The sequence below is a fragment of the Tarenaya hassleriana genome, unplaced genomic scaffold, assembly GCF_000463585.1.
Source record: "Tarenaya hassleriana unplaced genomic scaffold, ASM46358v1 Cleome18, whole genome shotgun sequence".
Classification (NCBI taxonomy): domain Eukaryota; kingdom Viridiplantae; phylum Streptophyta; class Magnoliopsida; order Brassicales; family Cleomaceae; genus Tarenaya; species Tarenaya hassleriana.
Window position 1 is genome coordinate 2,020,787 of NW_010965216.1, and position 19,838 is coordinate 2,040,624.

General features: G+C 36.9%; 2 protein-coding genes, 1 long non-coding RNA gene and 1 pseudogene across 8 annotated transcripts; 1 reads left to right on the top strand and 3 right to left on the bottom strand.

Moving 5' to 3' along the window:
* Positions 1-200: 200 nt before the first annotated feature.
* On the bottom strand, positions 201-3,235 carry LOC104810518 (nuclear pore complex protein NUP50A-like). Of its 5 annotated transcripts, none has more exons than XM_010536856.1 (3): positions 3,130-3,235; positions 774-2,144; positions 201-359 (listed from the first exon to the last, which is right to left on the bottom strand). In XM_010536856.1, exon 2 carries the CDS (start codon positions 2,110-2,112, stop codon positions 793-795), a length of 1,320 nt encoding a protein of 439 aa, XP_010535158.1. In that variant the 5' UTR covers positions 2,113-2,144; positions 3,130-3,235; the 3' UTR covers positions 201-359; positions 774-792. The 5 variants fall into 5 exon arrangements, with proteins under 5 accessions (XP_010535158.1, XP_010535157.1, XP_010535153.1 ...); XM_010536855.1 differs by having other exon boundaries at positions 201-363; XM_010536851.1 differs by lacking the exon at positions 201-359 and having other exon boundaries at positions 515-2,144.
* A 1,309-nt stretch (positions 3,236-4,544) lies between these two features.
* Positions 4,545-13,051, bottom strand: LOC104810519 (coatomer subunit beta'-2-like). Its single transcript, XM_010536857.1, has 26 exons — positions 12,923-13,051; positions 12,350-12,370; positions 12,178-12,239; positions 11,919-11,973; positions 11,669-11,705; positions 11,235-11,560; positions 11,009-11,140; positions 10,762-10,910; positions 10,543-10,611; positions 10,064-10,214; positions 9,884-9,949; positions 9,369-9,557; positions 9,097-9,237; positions 8,871-8,942; positions 8,561-8,737; positions 8,382-8,473; positions 8,177-8,293; positions 7,889-8,003; positions 7,729-7,800; positions 7,310-7,506; positions 7,133-7,226; positions 6,948-7,054; positions 6,364-6,493; positions 5,875-6,130; positions 5,571-5,641; positions 4,545-4,829 (listed from the first exon to the last, which is right to left on the bottom strand). The coding sequence occupies exons 1-24, from the start codon at positions 12,923-12,925 to the stop codon at positions 5,921-5,923; spliced, it is 2,784 nt and encodes a 927-aa protein (XP_010535159.1). The 5' UTR covers positions 12,926-13,051; the 3' UTR covers positions 4,545-4,829; positions 5,571-5,641; positions 5,875-5,920.
* A 367-nt stretch (positions 13,052-13,418) lies between these two features.
* On the bottom strand, positions 13,419-15,650 carry LOC104810520. 2 transcript variants are annotated; one of them, XR_771314.1, is made up of 3 exons: positions 14,812-15,650; positions 14,483-14,603; positions 13,419-13,961 (listed from the first exon to the last, which is right to left on the bottom strand). It is a non-coding gene; the product is annotated as an uncharacterized LOC104810520 (long non-coding RNA). The 2 variants fall into 2 exon arrangements; XR_771315.1 differs by lacking the exon at positions 13,419-13,961 and adding an exon at positions 14,109-14,230.
* Positions 15,651-16,996: 1,346 nt separating this feature from the next.
* The window catches only part of LOC104810617, an 8,350-nt pseudogene continuing 5,508 nt past the window's right edge, over positions 16,997-19,838 (top strand).

Here is a 19,838-nt window from a genome sequence, read left to right on the forward strand (position 1 = left end):
CTAGTTATCAATATTTTAGGTTCATAATCCATCATTAGAAGGAAAAAACAGTTTTTAAAAAAACGACGTATTATATCGAACTATATTATTTTGATTAAAAAACAAAAAGTAGATCCACTTAGGGTTACATAGTTTAAAATTCAAATATATGATATTGTATGTATGAATATGATCCATCACCGTATTCGTCATTAGAAAACTGACCATCAAAACTCATGCAAGCAAACACGTTGACATAACCACGAGTTTGGTTCCCATTTTGCCGGAATTCAGTCGGTATTCTACAAAAGGCAGTTCATCATCCACCATCTATCATCATCATCATCATCATCACCATCATCATCTTACTTTTTAATCTCCTACCTCAAGAAAACATAACAGAGATGGTTCACACATCAGCCTGTTGTGGGCAAAATTCTAAACCCTAAGGAAAAAGCATTAGAACAATCTCCAAGTTGGTGCAGACAGAACAAAGAGTAAGACCACAAGCAGAACTTACACTGTCCATTTCAAATGCAAGGAAAGACTGCCAATGCCATGTTATTGAACATTTAAACACCAACTCATAATGTTGAATGAATGTTCTCTCATTTATGTCTTTGATAGATTAAAACAAAAAGCATGTTCCAAACAAAGATCCCGCAAATAACAGCCAAAGAGAAGAGATACTTCTCCACCATCTACTATTCTTTCCTTCTGCCTCAACCGCACAAAATTTAACTTAGAAACAACAGGAAAGACAAAGGAAAGTGATGATTCAGTGTTGTGTTTACCTTTCTTTCTTTTTCCCCCCTAAGGAGAGTTCTCAGGCGTTTTCAGAGGAGCTGCCTCTACTTGTTTACCATCTTTATGCTTCATGACAGCAGCTCGGAACACTTCCACGAATGTCGGGTCCTTAAATTTCAAAGCAAAGGTGGAGAGACCGTCTTTGCCTTCGCCGATACTATTCACACATGCAAATGTGATTCCTTTCTTGTCCATGTTTGTGAGTTTCATCTCCGGGAAGAGACCCGCATTCAGGATCAATCTATAGTTGCCCCTTGCTCTCATAAGTAATCTAGCTTTTCCGGTACCGTTGGTGGAAACGTTTACCTTGATTTCTCCCTTCCCACGTTCCTTCCATGCTCCATCGAAAAACTCAAACAGTACAGAATCGGCTGAGAATTCCACTCTCTCATTCTCTTCCCCTGTCTCCACTGAAACCTCTTCCTTTGACGGGAAAGCACTACCCTCGCTCTTCGTTATAATGGAAGTACCAGAGCCACCAAACAAGGAAGAGTTACCATTGTTTGAGAGACCAAAACTAAAAGAGGTCTGGTCAGCCTTCTGTCCAAAGAGCGACCCAGAACCAGTAGAACCCTCCTGAGAAACCGAACTGAATGAGAATGAAGAACTAGAGAAACCAGTACCAGCAAGTCCAGTGAAAGCATTTTTGGTACTTGAATGCTGTTGAAATGAGCTCAAAGCACCACCATCTCCATTCTTCTCCACGTTTTCACTTTCGTTGTTTTCCTTTCCTTCGTTCTCGGTCTGATCACCAGCTGATCCCTTTTCGGTACGATCACCAGTTTGGTCAGTCTCCTTAACTGTGTTACGATTGTCTGCCTCCTCTTTAGCCTTCTCTGTCTCTTTCCCAACTGCATCTTCAGCCTTTGATTCTGCAGTTTCCTGATTATTTGCCTTACTACTTTCATCTTCAGCATCCTTTCCAGTGCTAATTGCTTCACTATTGTTTTCTTTGATAACATCAGTTGTTTCCTTGGTAGCATCAGTTCTTTGATCATCTGGTGCTGGTTTTTCTCCCTCGGTTACAGTTTCAGCTGAAGTTAATTTTGATTCAGCCAGTGATGAATTTGTTTCCTCAACAGTTCCAGTAGGATGAACCAAGCGGATTCCAGCAAACGGATTGGATGATGACGTTGTAGCTGAGGCCTCTTTGCGCTTAACTCTGACGATTCTTCTGCTTGCTAATACCTCATCACTGGCCCTTTTGAAAGTTCCACTCTCAAGCTCGGAAGAATCTTCCTCATCATCAAGACCAGGATCGTCACGAGACAGCTCCTTCACAGCAGCTCTCTTTTTGGATTGCTGAACACTTTCTGGTTCCCCCATTGAATAACAGATCCAGAAAAATTTCTGAGCACCTAAACAGGAATGAGAAATATTAACCAGAGGTGTTATAAACGGAACAGATGATAAGAACCATTCATCGAAACCCATCTCCGGGTGAGGCCCAAAATTTAAATAGCAAAATAAACAAACTAAAATGTGATAGTAAACAATCATAGAATGCACTAAACATCATCATTCTGATGCCTCCACAAGTACAACCAGACCATAGAAGAAAATGCCTTTTTATGATTAGCAAACCTCACCCAATAAAGACTGCAAACTAAAATGAAATACCCAAACTCTATCATTTATTTAGGAAATCATATATACGACAACAATTTTTGTCATGCCGCCTACCAAAATGGAAGTTGATAAATCACCAAAGGCCAGAGTAAGATGAGCAGAACAAAGCATTCTGGTAAAGGTATAAAAATGCACGCCACCTATCCAAATAACCAAAAGGCCTAAAAATACAAAACTTCCATCGAAACCGAGAGTCCCAGACAGTGAAAATTCTCGACCTAAATGATCATCCCCAGAAAAAACAGAGATGGTATCATGGCAGAGTTGAGCACAAGTGATCAGTACCAGGAACAAATGGAAATCATATAGACGACAAGACAACAAAGCCAAAGAGATATCATTTGGGCATAAAACCACCAAAACCCTAAACCCAATTTCGATCCAGACCCCTAAAATTCAACGCCTCGATATTTCCTCTGAACTCAGAATTATGAATCTCATAAGGTATGCAACTGCGTAAACCCAAGGCGACTACTAATTCTTCGGACAATAACAGCAAAACAAGACAAAGAATCCGGAAATCGACAGAGTAACAGCCAAACCTCAGAGCCCATGTCATAAAATGTAAATTATCCAGGAAACCAATAGATACAACGAGAAATGAAAAAAAAAATAGAAAAATTAAACCCAACGATGAAGCACCCAGATAACAGAATGCCCTATGAAGACGAAAAGGAAAGACCTTGATGCAGGCGAAGAAAGATGGAGAGTTACCGACGAGGAGCAGCAGCAAAAAAAACCCTAAATCCGGAGAGAACCAGGCCAGAGAGAGAAACCCAGAAACTAGACAGACACTCGTAGAAACTTTAAGAAAATAAACACAAAAAAAGAAAAGGATGGAAGAAACGCTCAGTAAATTATGTGAAGGTGTTGATTAACTTGATTTAGAAACAAATTAGAGAAATTAACAAAAACAGCAATTTATTAAATAGTAAAGTAACAACAAAAAAGTACAGTAACTACATTTTTAAAAAATGTAAAATAAAATGTTTTGTACTTTGAAAATTCTTATTTTTTTTTATAAAGCCTTAATCATTTTAAGGATATTTTTAAAAGATTATTTATTTTCAAATCCTAAAATTTTATGTTTTTCAAAGAACATTTAGGTTTTAGGTTTGACTAACTAAATCTAGGAGTGGACGAACGGTCGGTTACGGGTTAATCGGTTACGGTTATTTCGGGTTCGGTTATTTCGAGTTATTAAAACTCATAACCAAACAATTAATTAATTTTATTCGGTTCGGTTCGGTTCGGTTTCGGTTCGGTTCGACTCGGTTTTGTCTATTTAAAACTATAACCTAACTATAACCAAATAAAGATTCGGTTCGGTTCAGTTTCGGTTCGGTTATAATATTTAAAAAATCAATTCATTTATAATTAATAATATTCAAATAAAATAAAATATAAAATATTATCATAATTATTTTAACATATAAAATAATAATATCTAAATTTATATTTTGATATAAAACTATTAAATAAATAAAAGTGGTTTTTTTTCTAATATTTATATCACACAACCTTTAAAAATAATGATAAAATGCATTTAAAATATAATAAAACAATGATGAAATCAAGAATATAAACATTCATATATGTATATAAATATATATAAATGAAGATATATAAACATTTCAGTTCGGTTCGATTCGGGTTCGGTTAATTCTGTTTATAAAAATTTATAACCAAACAGTTAATAATTTGTAATCGGTTCGGTTCAGTTCGAGTTCGGTACGGTTCGAGTTTTAAAAAATCATAACCAAACGGTTATTTAATTTTATTCGTTTCGGTTCGGATATTTATTGATTAGGTTCGGTTCGGTTATTTTGCCGACCCCTGGCTAGCCTAAATCTACCAAAATCTTTTATCGAAACCAAAAGTGGAGGGCATTTTTATGATTTTTTGTTGAAATGTAATAATAATACATTTGTGTTGGTGATCTTCTGAACGAATATTATGAAAAAAGCCGTCAATGGTTTTAATCAGGTTATAAATTTTATACGGATCAATTTCTAATCTATTTATATAGGATTTAAACTTAATTCTATGGAACATTTACATTGGGAGAAGTAAAAAACAGCCAAAAATAAATAAAATTTTAAAGAAAACCCAACAGTGACACAGAAGTGAAGGATTTGAACGAATCATATATGCATAAAAAAATAATATATAAAAAAAGGTCATTTTACAGGAAAATCATGAACTGAAATCTCTAATCAGAAATTGTAGTCTTTCTATCTATATTATATATATATATATATATCATTCCCAACTGCAAAACTCGAACCGGTCCAAATGACCAAACCATCACCCGTGAGGAAAACCCAAACAAAGAGAAGGGAGAAACCACAAGTTCCCAAGCCACAAGCACCACATCCATCTCATCTTTGTCTCCAGCATGAAGAAAAGAGTCCCTGTGGGTCCAAAATTTATCCAGAGAGTGAGATTTAGTAGGAACTTTCGATCCGAAATGAGCTTCGAGAAAACGATATCTCCATGCAAGGATCAGAACGGGGCATAGACCGTAGTCTGATTCTGCCAATGCTCTCGGGCTATATCCGCTAGGGTTGAGCAAGGGTCGGATACCCGAGTTTTTGGAGGTATCCGGCCTCTCGGCTTCAAGCCCTCGGGTTTTTGGCCGATAAGAGATTCAGTGATCTGGACTGACTCGGAGAGATGGTGAACGAGGCCACCCTCTCTACGCCTCCTCACCCCAAAATGAGATCCTAATCTCTTTTTTTTTTTAAATCACTTGAAAGATAAAAATACCCTCGAGGCCGAGGCGAAACCCTATGCGCCGCCTCTCTCGCTGTCGCCCTCTCGCTCTCAATCTCTGTCTATGCCTCTCCCTCTCCCCGGGTTTTACCCCAGGTTCGAATTTTCGTCGAATGGAACCCATACTCGAACCCGCAGCTCGGGTTTTCACTCACAGAGGACCCGACACTCTCCCACAGTTACCCATGGGTTTGAGGTTTCGCTGGATAGAACCCGTACTCGAACCCGCAGCTCGGGTTTTCGCCCACAAAGGATCAGTCCTTGCACTCACAGGCGGTCGGGTTCTTGAATTCCGGATATCCATGCGACAATCCGCAGGGTTTGGATACCCTAATATCTGCGGTTCAACAGTATTTCTTAATAAAGAATGAAATTCTCACCTTCAAAGTGTTGACAGTGGCTGTCTGAAACTGACCATTCTCAAGCTGAAACTAGTGATCCGTTGTAATCTCTGTCACAAAAAAAAAAAACACAAAGAGAAATGTTTGTTAGATGCATAAACACACAGGAGTGAAATCAGTAACACCAAGAAAAACACAAACCAGTGATCAAACTGTTGATACACAGAGATATAGAAAAACCCTGGTGACACATTTTTTTTACCAGTACTTTTTGCAAAGTTTGTTATAAGATATACTATGATTTTGGGTAGAGATAATATCATTTGGGGAACAAATTAATCACCAGAGACAAAACTTTGAGTTTTTCAACTTGCGTCCCCCACTTGCAATTAGGCTGACGGGTTTCCTTCATTATTCGTATCCCACTCTTCTTCAACCTCGTTTCCATTGACAAGCACTGCTCCATCTGTAGAATCAGCATCGGCAACTCCCTCTTCTTCACTTCCTCCTCCTTCATGTTTTTCCTTAGTCTCTTCTCCTTCTTCATGATGTTCCTCTACATCCCCATCGTTCTGCTCATGCCCGTTTTCTTCCGCTACCTACAGCAAGATAACGATAATCTCAAAAGGCTGATCCCCGAGGGAAAATAAACCGGGAGTTTCGGGGTAAAACCAACAAAAGATGCATATGAACCAGTTATTTCAAAGGAGTTAGATCAAAGTATTGCCATGCTGTAGAGGGTTATTAGAACGTATATTGTGCAACTATGTGATAATTACAGAACTTGAATGGAAAGCTGTGATATATGTAACCAAATAACTGACAAACTTACCTCATGATCAACGTCTCCGTTTTCAAGTGCCTCCTCTTCCTCAATTTGCATGTTTCTGAATGCTTCCACAAGGGTCATGTGGGATTTATCAGCATGGCTTGGATAATTTTCTGCTGCAGCATAAACACCCCTGCAGATGAAGAAGAAACAAATTGTTGGTTTTGTGTTTACCAATGAAATTTAATGACTTTCCTCTTATTTCGTGAAAAACAAGAAACAAGTCATTGGATGATATGTCAAAGTCAGTGGCACATGGATGTAATGGTCATATAGGTATCCATGTAGGGAACTTAGTCATGTTCAATTGTTCAGGAATACACATACCCAAGAATATGCTACTAAAGGGTAGTCCGGTGCACAAAGCATCCCTGTTGAGGGGGGTTCAGAGAAGGGTCCCACCACAAGGATGTATTGTAGGCAAACCTTACCTTGCAGAATATTTCTGCAAGAGGCTGCTTCCAGGACTCGAACCCGTTATCTCTAGGTCACAACGGCAACACCTTAACCGGTGCGCCAAGGCTCCCCTTGAATATGCTACTAAAAGGGAAAAATGAACATGAATCCAAAAAGTATGCAAGTGAAACCTCATCTCCGCAGCTTTTTCTTCGACGGAAAGAGCAACTTGCCAATCCTCAAAAAGATTTGGGTACTCTTCAGGATCAGCCAAAGATTCTGCTGCTTTTGGATTAATCTGTTGAAAGGGTAAATGTAATTTTAAAACCATACATTTTCCCCTTGATTTTTTGAACACTAAATAAAAGGAACTAACTTTGCTAAGATCTTTCCTCCAAATTGCAACTATCTCAGAAACTTTGCTTGGAAGATAAGATCGCGCCATCAGAGCAGCTTCTGGTATCCGGTTGCTGGAGGGGAAATAAACGTTTTACAGATAACATAAAGCACATGAAATGGATTATCAGACTAAGAAGAGATAAGCAAGAATTACCTCTCAACCAATAACTGCAAACAATCTTCCAATTTACCCAGCATGAATAGGCAAAGAAAGGAAACATTGTTCTTCCCCTGCTCTTTAGCAAGAGATGCAAGTTTGGAAATCCCTTCAGCGTCTCCTAGAGAAGAATAGAGTATCAATAAACCGCTCAAATCCATGGCATACTTCATGCAATCCTCTGCCATTTGCAACTGCCGTGATGGAACATGTACAAACACAAAAGAATCACTAAGAAAGAAATAAGAGTAGACACAAGAAACATATAGCTATTCTAAGATCTACACATGTAAGCTCCTTTCTGAATACAACTCGAGAACCATTGAATAAGCCAAATGATTTTATTGTTTGCAGGATATCCTTTTCCTGTATATCATCACAAAACCATAGGACGAAAATATGAAGAGAGGACATACATTTCCAGAGGACATGGCTAACTCTCCTAACTGTTTCCATTTAGATTCGCTCTGTATATGTTGCGCAATTTCCTGCAAGCAAGAATTATGTAAGATGATGATCCCTTCAAAGTAGTCAAAAGTACTTCTCAAAACAACTAAGCATCATATATCACATTACCTTTGCAATTTCAAGCCTGCCGAGTTGTATGGCTAACTCGAATCTGTAGTCAGGGTCTGTTGCAATTTCTAAAGCGTCTTCAATCATACCTCGTGACTCCAAGAAACGAGCAACACTGAGATTTTCCATATAAGTTAGAAAGAAATAAAAAAATTATCCTTGGTTAGCAATCCATTTTGGTTAAAGCATTAAACTAAAACATCAGCTAAGACATGCAACAAAAGATAATGTCCAGTGAAGAATCACCTGAAAATGTAGAAATTTAGTTCCAATAAACTAATAATGTACCTGTTATGATGCTCTTCAGGAATTGTGGGTAAGATTTCGTTGGCTTTCTCTAAATCACCTCGCATCACAAGAGTCTTGTACTCAATCAGGCTAAGCAGTAAGGTATATCCTATGACACTGTATTACCAGAGAAAAGGTCAACAGAAGTTAGAAACTAGAAAACAAATTAAAATACAGTACTGTAAATAGAAATCTAATCACTCACTTGAATTCTTTGTCAATCAAGTACACACGACTTTGATTAGCAAGATAGCCTAACAAATACATTGGGCGATCTAAATGGTACATTGTGGTCACCTGTTAAATGATTGGCAGTTGTTATGATGGTGCTTGCTCATAAAGACATAGTAATTTTGGAAGTTACCAATGGCACATCGGTAATACCTCGCCTCCAACGCAGTAGTTAAGCCTCCAAGAAGAGTTATTGTAAATGAAACAGTCACCGACCCATATACCCGTCCTGACACGTTCATCTTTTTCAAGGAGAACCTCGAAAGCATCTTCAATACCTTCTTCATCACTTGGACGTCCACTATCAAAGTGCGAGGACACCAAATCCCGCTGCAACAGTAATGACAAGAGTAAGCATTCAACAAATGGCAAGCAAAAGACATAGTAACAGGTCAAATCAAGCCTGTGTTGTGTGGAAACCCCACAGAGCCTAAAAGATTTTGAGATTGGAAAGGATACTCACATTGTACTTCAGAATGTAGAAGGACGTATCACTAGCAATGGCTACTAAATCACCATTCGCCCAATAAAGATTCTGCAAGCGGTTCATGCAACAACTTGTGTTAATAAAGGGGAAAAAGGGACATGACGAATGAAAATAATGGCATTTACTTCCCTCAAAATGTTAAAAGAAAAAAATCATGATTATTGATAGCAAAGTCTAAAAGTAAACTGATTCAGATTTCTACCTTTACAGTGACATCAATCCGTTGAATTAGCCGACATTCAGCCCAATCATAAAAGCAAATGAAATCATTTGAACATATAGCTAGCAAGGTTCCTCCAAAAATCTTCTCAGCAGAGAAAGTAGGCCGGACACTCCTCTTTTCCTGAAAGCATCGTGTCTGTTAGAATACCTTGCCCGCCAATAGCTATTCCATGGCTGTCTAAAAGTTCTCCGAGACTAGAGGAACATGCTAAGTTCAAACATAACAGAGATGCCACAAAAATGAAAACAAACCTGGAAATTTTTGTTGAAAATCTTAATCTTTGACGAGCTTTCTCTAACCGCGCATTCCCCCTCGGATGACCAAACAAATTCCAGTCCAGGACCGAAAGACCTATTTCTCCAAGCCAAAGCTGTGTAGATTATGTACTCGCCATCACCGCAGACTACGACGAACCTCCCGTTAGGATTGTGCTTCAAGCTCTGAGAGTTAGAATAGCTAAATGTGAGGGGCAGTGTGATAGAGACATATCAATCCAGAACATATACATGTGTCACAATCTTAGTATGTAATTAAATTCTTAAGTTAAGTTTTGCCATCTGTTCCAATTCAAATAGAACTATTTTTTTCAACTTTCAAGGAGCTCCAAAAAGCCTCAGAAGGTGAAGTAAATACGGCTGTTTGAAAGATGCATGCCCACGTACCCCCTGAAGTAGGATATGCAAAAGAAACTGCTACCGCCAATAGATTATACACTAATTCAAAACATTGCCTAGAATTGCAGATAGTGCTGCATAGTTACACTCACCTGTGGATAAAGATCACAGGTTCCCAACTCTTTAACAGCCAGGGGCAACCTCTCTCCATTGGTAACCTACAGTAGAGAGACAAAAGATAAAACCATCAGGCAAAGAAAATAAAATCTGATTCTTATGTCTTACCTGGTCACGCCAAGCCACAATACAAAAGTTACAGTTATGACCCAGACCTCAAGATCGGCACCAATACTTTTGATGTTTGCAGTTTGTATTTCATTATGCTTAGCCCATACGATTTTCCCGCTATTGTCCATGCTAGCAACTGGAATCTCTCGTCCAAGTTTAACCATGATGGTTCCCTCATCATAGCCAATCACAACCCTGTAAAGTACAAACGCAAACCACAGTCATGGCCCAGTAGGTTCAATAGAATAGAGTACTAAAAATCGAGAAATATAGAGAGGCCTAAGTAGGCTGGTAGCTAGTAGCTACTGAAAAATCTAAGCACCCTAATCTCTTTAAATCACCAAATTCGCCGGAAAAAAATAATCACAGATGTAGGCAAAGGGATTCAGTGGCATAAGCAAATATCTGGTAACCGCTGTAGCACCGGCCACTAACTATTAAGGAGAAAATCTACTCCTGAAAAGCAATCCTAACAAGCATTGAGTTATCAGTAGAGAGAGGTATCAAAATTCCCAAAACTCACCGGCGTGAACCCTTATTGTAACCAATGGCCCAAACTCTCTCAAGACCATAATTCAATGTGTTTTCTAGCCTGCAAGAAATAGTAATATTCTTGAGATTTTTTAACTGGGATAATGAAAAAAAGATCATGGTCAAAAGCAGTAAGAAGCCCAACAATTAGGTTTAGTTGGGTATTCAAGAAGCAACAAAACCTAAACATAGTTAGTTGTATCTCAGGTACCTGTATGTGGTGGCATGCCATATACGAACAGTACCATCCTCAGAACCTGTGATTATAATCGGAAGCTCAGGATGGAAACAAACTGCAGAGACATTGTGTGTGTGCCCTTCCAGTGTCTGGACACAACTCTTGGTTTGGTAGTCCCAGACCTGATTCTCAAAATTTAGTTAGTAAATGTTCTGAAGTTACATAATTCCCATACATAAACGTATCATAAAAGAGAGAAGAAATTTAATGGGAAGACAACCTTAGCAGTGTGATCATCGGAGCCGGTAATTAGATAGGGCTTATCACCTCCCGTGAAATAATCTACACAGTTTACTCCTTTCTGATGGGCGTCGAGTGTAAAATTCGGCTCTGGGGAACCAAGATTCCAAATCTGGATGCCAAGAAAACCATAGAAATTGGATGAATAAAAACTTTTGAGAACCTTGAGCCAAAAAGCAGGCTAGCCTCTGTAAACATTTTCACACCTTTATGGTACGATCAAGTGAAGCACTGGCAAAAGTGTTGGTGTCTTTTGGATTAATTGTCACTTGCATCACATAGTGGGAATGTCCCTCAAATATCTGAGTACAAGCCCAACCCTTTTCCCAGTCCCAAAGCTTTATGAGCATATCATCTGACGATGACAGCACATACGGAAGTGTTGGGTGGACAGCAACACACCTAATGTAATCTGTATGAGCCTCAAACACCTTAACCTTGTCCATTGTATTGTAATTGTATACACGAATATACATATCATCAGCTCCTGCCACAACCCACTGTTTGCGTGCTACAAACTTGGCTGACCTAACTGCAAATTCACATATAAATTCAGAAGTAACAAACAGATAAAGCAAGCTAAAGCTCTATAACAGGAAAAAGTGAAACATAAAGTGAGAAAAGTAGAGAGTTGTTATACCTGGTAATTCAGTCACCTCAAAGGACTTTGCTACCGCCTGACAATATCATAGTAGAATCAAGTTAGAGGGTAATCCATGTATCTCGCAAGAGTGCCTTAAAGACTTAAACCAATTCTTTGAAAGCTTGCAGGAAGCAAAAGAAAGGAGATTTCCACTTCTAATTTTGGTTGGTCCTTTCATGTCACTAGCTGTTTGTTAGAAGAACAAGAATAACGAGATAGATAAACACCACCAAAGTATCCACCATACCTGCGTCTGGTAGTTCCAAATACACAAGGTTCCAGAATACAAACTTGCCAGAATCCTGTAACATCACCCTTCAGTCAGTTCAGTTACATAAAAGAGGAAGATGCAAACGTAGAAGCAATAAAACTAGTTATAGTTCCACAACAAAAAGTCTACAAAAGTGACGGATATATATATACATACACATATATACATATATATATAAACATAAAAGATAAAGCCAAGCAAGCAAGACAGCACTATCAAAGTCGAATTCATGTACCATGGTTCTGTTGGATGCAGATCCACAGACTTAACTCTCTCTGATCGTTGAGCAAGCTTCCTCTGTAGAAAGCATGCAAGCAATGAATTCCACAGTAGAAAACCAACTGATAAAAAAACCAAAGACAGGAAAATAAAGAGATCCCAAAACATTTTATAGTTTGAAACGATACCTTGATCTCGAGTCTGAGCGGCTGTTGCAACAAAAAGATGGAAAACAACAGTCAGTAAGTACCCACCAGAAACAAAGATCTCAGATCGAAAACACAGTACTTTTATCATTTGTTTGGTTTCAAGTAGGAAGCTTTCGAATCAACAGTTCATCAAATTCTCTTTCCGTCTGATCAAGATCAAACACGCAACTCAAACCTAGCAAATCACCGGAAACAACTAAAAACTAATACGAAAGATAATCGATGATGCAGCCAAACCCACAAGACACCAGATCTTCTTCTCATATTCAAAAATGAATGATCCGCATCTGAGTCCGAAAACCAATGCCGGAAACCACAATCGATTTCGTGAAAACTACAATCATCAGCAACAACACAAAACGGCGACATTTTCCAAATTCATCGCAACAGATTGAACAAATCGAAAAATAAAAACCAAACCATTCTCGATTCCATGATCTACACGCTCGAATTAGGCTTAAAAACAAGTGCAAAAGCAGAAATCAACATCGAATCGCAACAAGTTGACTCGAGATCTGAAGAAACAAAAAGGAGAGAGATCTCACTACCCACCATTTTTATGAATAGAGAGTGACGGAAAGGACGTTAAGCTACTCGATCTCGTGGCTGCCTCAATCTGCAGATCGGAGATCGAAGAAGAGAGACGTTAGGAAAGAACTCTGCAAAGAAATGAGGGCTGGGAGAATTTTTTTAAGAAGTAAAAAAAAAAGCTTACGAACTAAGTACAAGATTTACGAGAATGCCACTGCGTTTGGGCCTCTTGCAATTTTTTTTCTTACGAGTTATATTTTTTGATAAAATTCGAATAAAAACACTGAATTTCAATTAAAAAAAATACTAAACTTTTGATTTTATCAAATAAATATTAAATTATAAACACGTTAAATTATTATCGTTAGTATTTTTTACAATTGTATATAATTTATATATTTTTTTAATCAGATAAAAGTTTAGTATTTTTTTATAATCGTATAAAAATTTATATATTTTTTGGATCACTTGAAAAGTTTAATATTTTTTAAACTAAAAACCAAAATCGTTGTGCATCATATCCTCCAACAGTAACAAAAATATAAATATCATCTAATGCACCAATGAAACCTCTAAAATACGACCAAAATCTTCTATCTGATTGCAATTTCGGATGAGGTTGTGTAAATTCATCTGGTTTAGGCTTAATAAATCAACGGCCATACGTTCGAGAACATCTAAAATTTCGTGAAATTTTTTACCCACAGTCTCCTGTGCATGACCAAATACCTTTCCAGCATACCTTTGCGTTATGTTTTGACCGCAAATATTAAGAAAAATGGCCACTTTCCTCGATGTTGATTATATCGGTTCCCTTCAAATCATAGTCACTCCCTAATTTTTGACATAATGATATGAAGACCGGTGGATACATCCTGATCATATTGTAGCATTGTTCTTCGTGACCGTGAATTAATTCATGGACATACCATCGTCCACGTTTTTTATCTAGATTCATCAATTGTCTTGGCATACTCTCTGAAAAATGATCTATGTATGACTCTTCAAAGAAGATGCTATCATCATTTTCTTCATCATCTTCAGTTATTCTATAGAGCATCTGCATCCGATGAATATAAAAAGTTATATTAAATTAATAACATATGATCTAAAGATTTTAAACATGTAAATAAATAAGCTTGAAATGATAACAAATACTTATTTGATAAAAAAATATAAAAATGTAAAATCAAGATAAAAAAAATACTTATTAGATAACATAAAAACATAAAAAATAATTTATTTATATAGTAGTTCCTCGATCAATCTAAACATCCGTCCGTTTGATTCATGCCATGCGCTTTAGATAAGAAACGCGAGCTTCCTCATCTGGCAAAGTCAAATAAACACGAGCATGTGTCTCGCTGCTTTGGAATACATTTATTGCCTCTCAATATAAAGACGAGTTATAAATAATATTGGGGAAGGTAACCAATGAGTTAATTGCACGTTCTAATTTATCATCATGTAAACATTCATATATTTCTGTCCGCTTCATGTAAGCTTCATTAGTCACATAATCGAACGGAACTTTTGATGCTGAACGTTTACGTGATGACGAAGAAGAGTGTGAAGATTTACCATATAACCGTTTGGACCTTCATATTATCTAGTGGCATATCGGAATCATCGTCGATGTCTTCGGTCTCTAGCAGATTTTCACTTGGGTTTTCTGACTCGACATGTTGATTCACTCCTGCTCCTGGATAATATCCATCATCAGTACCAATGTGCTTATTTGCAAATATTCGATCTAATATATCGATATCGATAAACGGGTGTGCTTGTAGTTTTGCAACATCCGATATCCTATAAAAAATATATATAAAATGTTAAATAAATATATTTATCGTGTCTAGATTTTAAATTTGAGAATATGTATATAATGATAAGAATTACATAGAAATTACCTTAATACGATCATTCCATCATGCATCATCCATGTTGATGGCTTGTGTATCAGGATGAAGTGCGACTCCAGTCTTCCGAATCAATTGACGATAAATATCGTATTGTTTTTTAATCGAATAATATTTATTTTTAAATTTTTTTGTTGGAGATTTTACGTTACTTCGATCGTTTATCACGGATCAGTAACACGAACCCCTTACTTGTGTAAACCTATGAGTACGACAATATCTAGTGCAACGGTATCGAAATCAAACGAGACAACAATTTTTAACGTGGAAAACCCCCTCACTGTGAGGAGTAAAAACTACAGGACCGTAGTCCAACAAAAAATCTAATATAATTGGATTACAACGTCCACACAACAACCTTCTGTATACAAAAAAACACACCCAAAGTTATAGAATATACACGTCAATATTCTAACATCAATATTCCAAGAGAGCACAACTTAACCAGCTGTAACTTAGGTAGTAAGTCAACCCTGTAGATTCTGATTCCGGTAACCAATGCAAAATCCCACCATACAAATCAAAGAGGAGAGGGTCTAGAACGAGCATACCAAATTTCACCTCTATCGGAGAAGAATCCACCGTCTGATTTTCACGGCAATCAGACATGCCGCGGTTTGAAACCTCTGGACGAACAGCTTCGATAAAACCTTCGTTTCTTTAATTCTAACCGTTGAAATCAAAATCCAACCGGTCAGAATCAAGAACAAAGAGTGTAGAAGATCTCCACAAAATTTTAGATCGATCGGACGATCCGATCGATCACTTGATCAACACCGCTCAAAACTGTTTTTCACTCTTCTTCTCCCTTTCTCTCTTTCTCTCTTGTATTTCTCCTTCTTGTTGTTGTGATCCATATGCACGCCCAAACTCCTCTATTTATGAGGTTCTTGCTTCAATTTCTTCAACAAAAATGGCTACAAATTTCAACAAAGGTCTCTTCAAAGATGATGGTTTCAAGAATGGTGGCTCAATGTCAAATGGAGGTGCCTAACTTTGAAGAGCAATTTCTCCACCTCCACATCTTGTACACATGGGAGAATTCAACAATTCTCCCCCTTCCGACTATGTGGACAATCCATCATCCCAGCAATCAAAAAAAAATCTCTCAAGGTGAATTTTATTAAAATTCTCTTTATCCTAACAGTTTTAGTAGCAACGTTTAGTATTTTCTTCGACAAAAATTCTGATCCATTTCTGTTTTCAATTTGCGTTGCAATCTTACCTCTTGTTTACGTGTTACTAATTATAGCAATTTATACGTAAACATGTATTTCGCTATGTTGTCTTATCAATGATAATGAATAAAGCTAATGTATGGCTTTTTTTTTGTTTAGTCATAATGACAAGAATGACAAATATCGAGTTCGAGGTCCTGGACATATCAGGTGATAATTATTTATCATGACAGTTGGATGCTGAGCTGTACCTCGAATCAAAAGGTCTTGGTACCACCATTAAAGAAAAAGGTGCATCAAATGAGAATAAAACAAAGACACTTATATTACTGCGACATCATCTTCATGATGATCTGAAAAAGGAATATTTGACAATCAAAGACCATGCAGATTTTTGGATAAAATTAAAAGACCGTTTTGATCATCAAAAAACAGTGATCCTCCTCAAAGCAAAATATGAATGGATGCATCTCCGATTTCAAGATTTTAATAATGTAAGTGAATATAACTCGGCAATGAACCGAATCACTTCGATTATGAAATTATGTGGAGAAACAGTCACCGAAAATGAGATGTTGGAGAAAACTTTCTCAACAATGCATGTCTCGAATATTATACTCCAATAACAATATCGAGAAAAAGGGTATACAAAATATTCAGAGCTTTTATCGTGTCTCATATTGGCCGAACAGAATAATGAGTTGTTAATAAAAAACCACGCATCACGACCGACTGGATCTGTACCATTCCCTGAAGCGAATGCTACAGAAAACAAACCATTTCATGAAGCGAATGCTACAGAAAAAATATCATTCCCTAGTATCTTATAATAGTCGAGGACGTGGTTATTTTTTAGGCCGAGGACGCGGTCGTGGTACTAACTGAAGATGGATCAGAGGAGGTGATCAAGAAAACTCATCCCAAAACCATAATTTTAACAGTAATAAAGGGGAACACATGATCATCCAAATAAAAAGATGAAAGAAAGTACGTCACTGATGTGGAATGACGGGACATTGGTCGCGTATTTGCTGACCGCTAAACACCTGGTGAAACTTTATCAGAAGTCGATTAAAGAAACAAAAGGGAAAGACATGGAGACTAATCATGTCATGAGTGATTATGGTGATGATGCTAGTGGTGCTAGCACACATGGACCTTGCTGATGATTTTGCCCATCCTGAAGATTGAGCCGATTATGAATAAAAACTATATAAATATTTGCATACTTCATATAATCAATCTTATCTACATATGCATTTTCATGTATAAATAATTTCACGATATGTTGTGCTTTGTATCACTATTTTTACTTCATAAGTTAGTAATGCTATTATGTATTATTAATATATCTATTTTTTAATGATTGTCATGTTGTTTTGTTCGTAGAAAAAGACTATGGCTAAATCTGTGGATATCATATTGAAACTATGAATGAAGATGACACTAAGTATTTATATATATATATATATATCACCTAATCAATTCGGGATAAAAGTATGTGTTGGAAAAACTACTCATTCTATCATCAGGATTATATTATACTAATATCAATGTGATTGAATCACATGTTATAGTAAATCAGAAGTTTACTGATACGTTCAAAGTTTGACATGATCGATTGGGTCACCCGGTGTCATTATGATGAGAAAAATCATCGAAAACTTTTATGGTCAATTCATTGAAAAACCAGAAGATTTTTCAATCGGATGAGTTTTCTTGTGATGCATGTTCTAGAGGAAAATTAATAATTAGACCACCACAAGTCAAAATCGGGCATGAATTTTTGGAAAGTATATATTGAGTACGATTCGTCATCCATTATACGATATCTTGAACCACAAACTGAAGATATTTTTACGGCTCATTTTGCTGATTGTCATTTAAATGAAATTGAATCCCACCATTATGGGGAGAAAATTATAGAATAGTGGGAAATGGAAATGATCTTAATTGATGTACACGTTCATTATCCCACTTTGATCTCCCAGCAAAACAACGAGAACTAGAAGTTCAAAGGATTATACATTTGCAGAATGTTGCAAATCAGTTACCTGATACGTTTGCAGATAGAACTAGGGTAATAAGATATTATATAGATATTGCAAATGTTCCTACTCGGATTGAAATTCCGAAAGAACAAATGAAAGGAAATTCGACAAACGATTCCAAAACACGCGTGAAACGTGGACGACCTATTGGTTCTAAAGACAAAAACCCCGAAAGAGCAAAGGGCCCAAGAAAAATGAAATGCTCGACTCGGAGGAACGCGTTTCCAATCAAAGAAATGAAGTACCTTGTGATGATGGTACAAATCCAGATAATGGAAATCGTGAGATCTCAATTAATTATATAAGTAATGGTACATTATGGAATCAAAAAGAAATCAAAGAGGTTGATGATATATTCTCTTATAATATATCAAAGAAAATTGATGAAAATGAGGATCCAGAACCCAGATCTATTTCGGAATGTCAAAAGAGACCGGATTGGAATAAATGGAGAGACGCAATACAAGCTGAATTAGATTCACTTAATAAGTGAAAGGTACCTGGACATGTTGTTATTAAACCGAAAGAAGTTTCTCATGTTGGATGTAAATGGGTATTTGTGCGGAAAAGAAATTAGCACAACGAAATTGTAAGATATAAAGCTCGTCTTGTCGCACAAAGTTTTTTCCAAAGACCAGGAGTAGATTACGATGAAACTTATTCTCCTGTTATGGATGCCATTACATTCCGATACCTAATTAGTCTTACAGTTTCAAAGAATTTAGAAATGCACCTCATGGACGTTGTCACTGCTTATTTATATGGGTCACTTGACATGAGTATCTCTATATGAAAGTCCCTGAAGGATTTAAAATGTCCGAAACATTGAAATCAAAACCATGAGAGTTACGTGCTATCAAGTTACAACGATTATTGTATGGGATAAAACAATCAGGACGTATGTGGTATAATCGCCTGAGTGAGTATTTATTAAAAAATGGATATACAAATGATCATATATCACCACGTGTATTTATCAAAAAGATGATATCTGGGTTTGTGATGATTGTTGTATACGTTGATGATTTAAATATTATTGGAACTCCTCGTGAAATCCAGGATGCATCTACTTATTTAAAAGGAGAATTTGAAATGAAAGATTTTGGACAAATCAAATATTGTCTTGGGTTACAGATAGATCTTTTGAAAGATGGAATCATTTTACATCAATCTAATTATACAAAACGGATACTAAAATGATTCCATATGGATAAGACAAATTCATTAAATACCCCGATGGTTAATAAAATATTGGACATTGAAAAGGATCCATTTCGTCTTCGCAAATGAATAATGTATGTACTTTGCTTTCATTGACAGTGGTATTGGCAAAACATTGTAATGGGTTTTGGGTTCTTGAGCTTCCTCTTAACAGCAAGGCATATAGTAAGTAAAGTACTTATAGATTCCGACACTAACTGAGTTTCTCGGTTGCTTTTAAAGGTTTAAACTTTATGCGATTTTAAAACGTTACAGAGTATGAGAAGGCCGAAGCTTTTCTGGGTATCGGCCGCAGCACCATTGACTTCTGTTGTTCTCTCTACTCTTCTGATGTTCCTTATGAGAGACAAGACACATGTCATCTCTTTTGTAAGGACGTTTACATGTTTCTTCAACAACTTTTGTAAACTGAGAGAGATAGAGATTCATTCTTTTTGTGTGTTTGGTCTTTTAGTTTTCTGATGTAGATTGGGCATTTGCCAAATGGAGTGAACCCTCCTTCATCAAACATGTTTTACTTCAGTGGCACTCATCTTGCTCTCACCATCAAGACCGGGATCGTCATCGG

Excerpts from the sequence above, each read along its gene's own strand:
- LOC104810519 (XM_010536857.1), bottom strand. Across the intron at positions 10,215-10,542 it reads TACAATAAGGGTTCACGCCG|GGTTGTGATTGGCTATGATG; the intron begins GTGAGTTTTGGG and ends TGTACTTTACAG. Across the intron at positions 9,238-9,368 it reads TTTTCAACAAAAATTTCCAG|GAAAAGAGGAGTGTCCGGCC; the intron begins GTTTGTTTTCAT and ends CGATGCTTTCAG.
- LOC104810518 (XM_010536856.1), bottom strand. The coding sequence starts at position 2,112 with ATGGGGGAACCAGAAAGTGTTCAGCAATCCAAAAAGAGAGCTGCTGTG.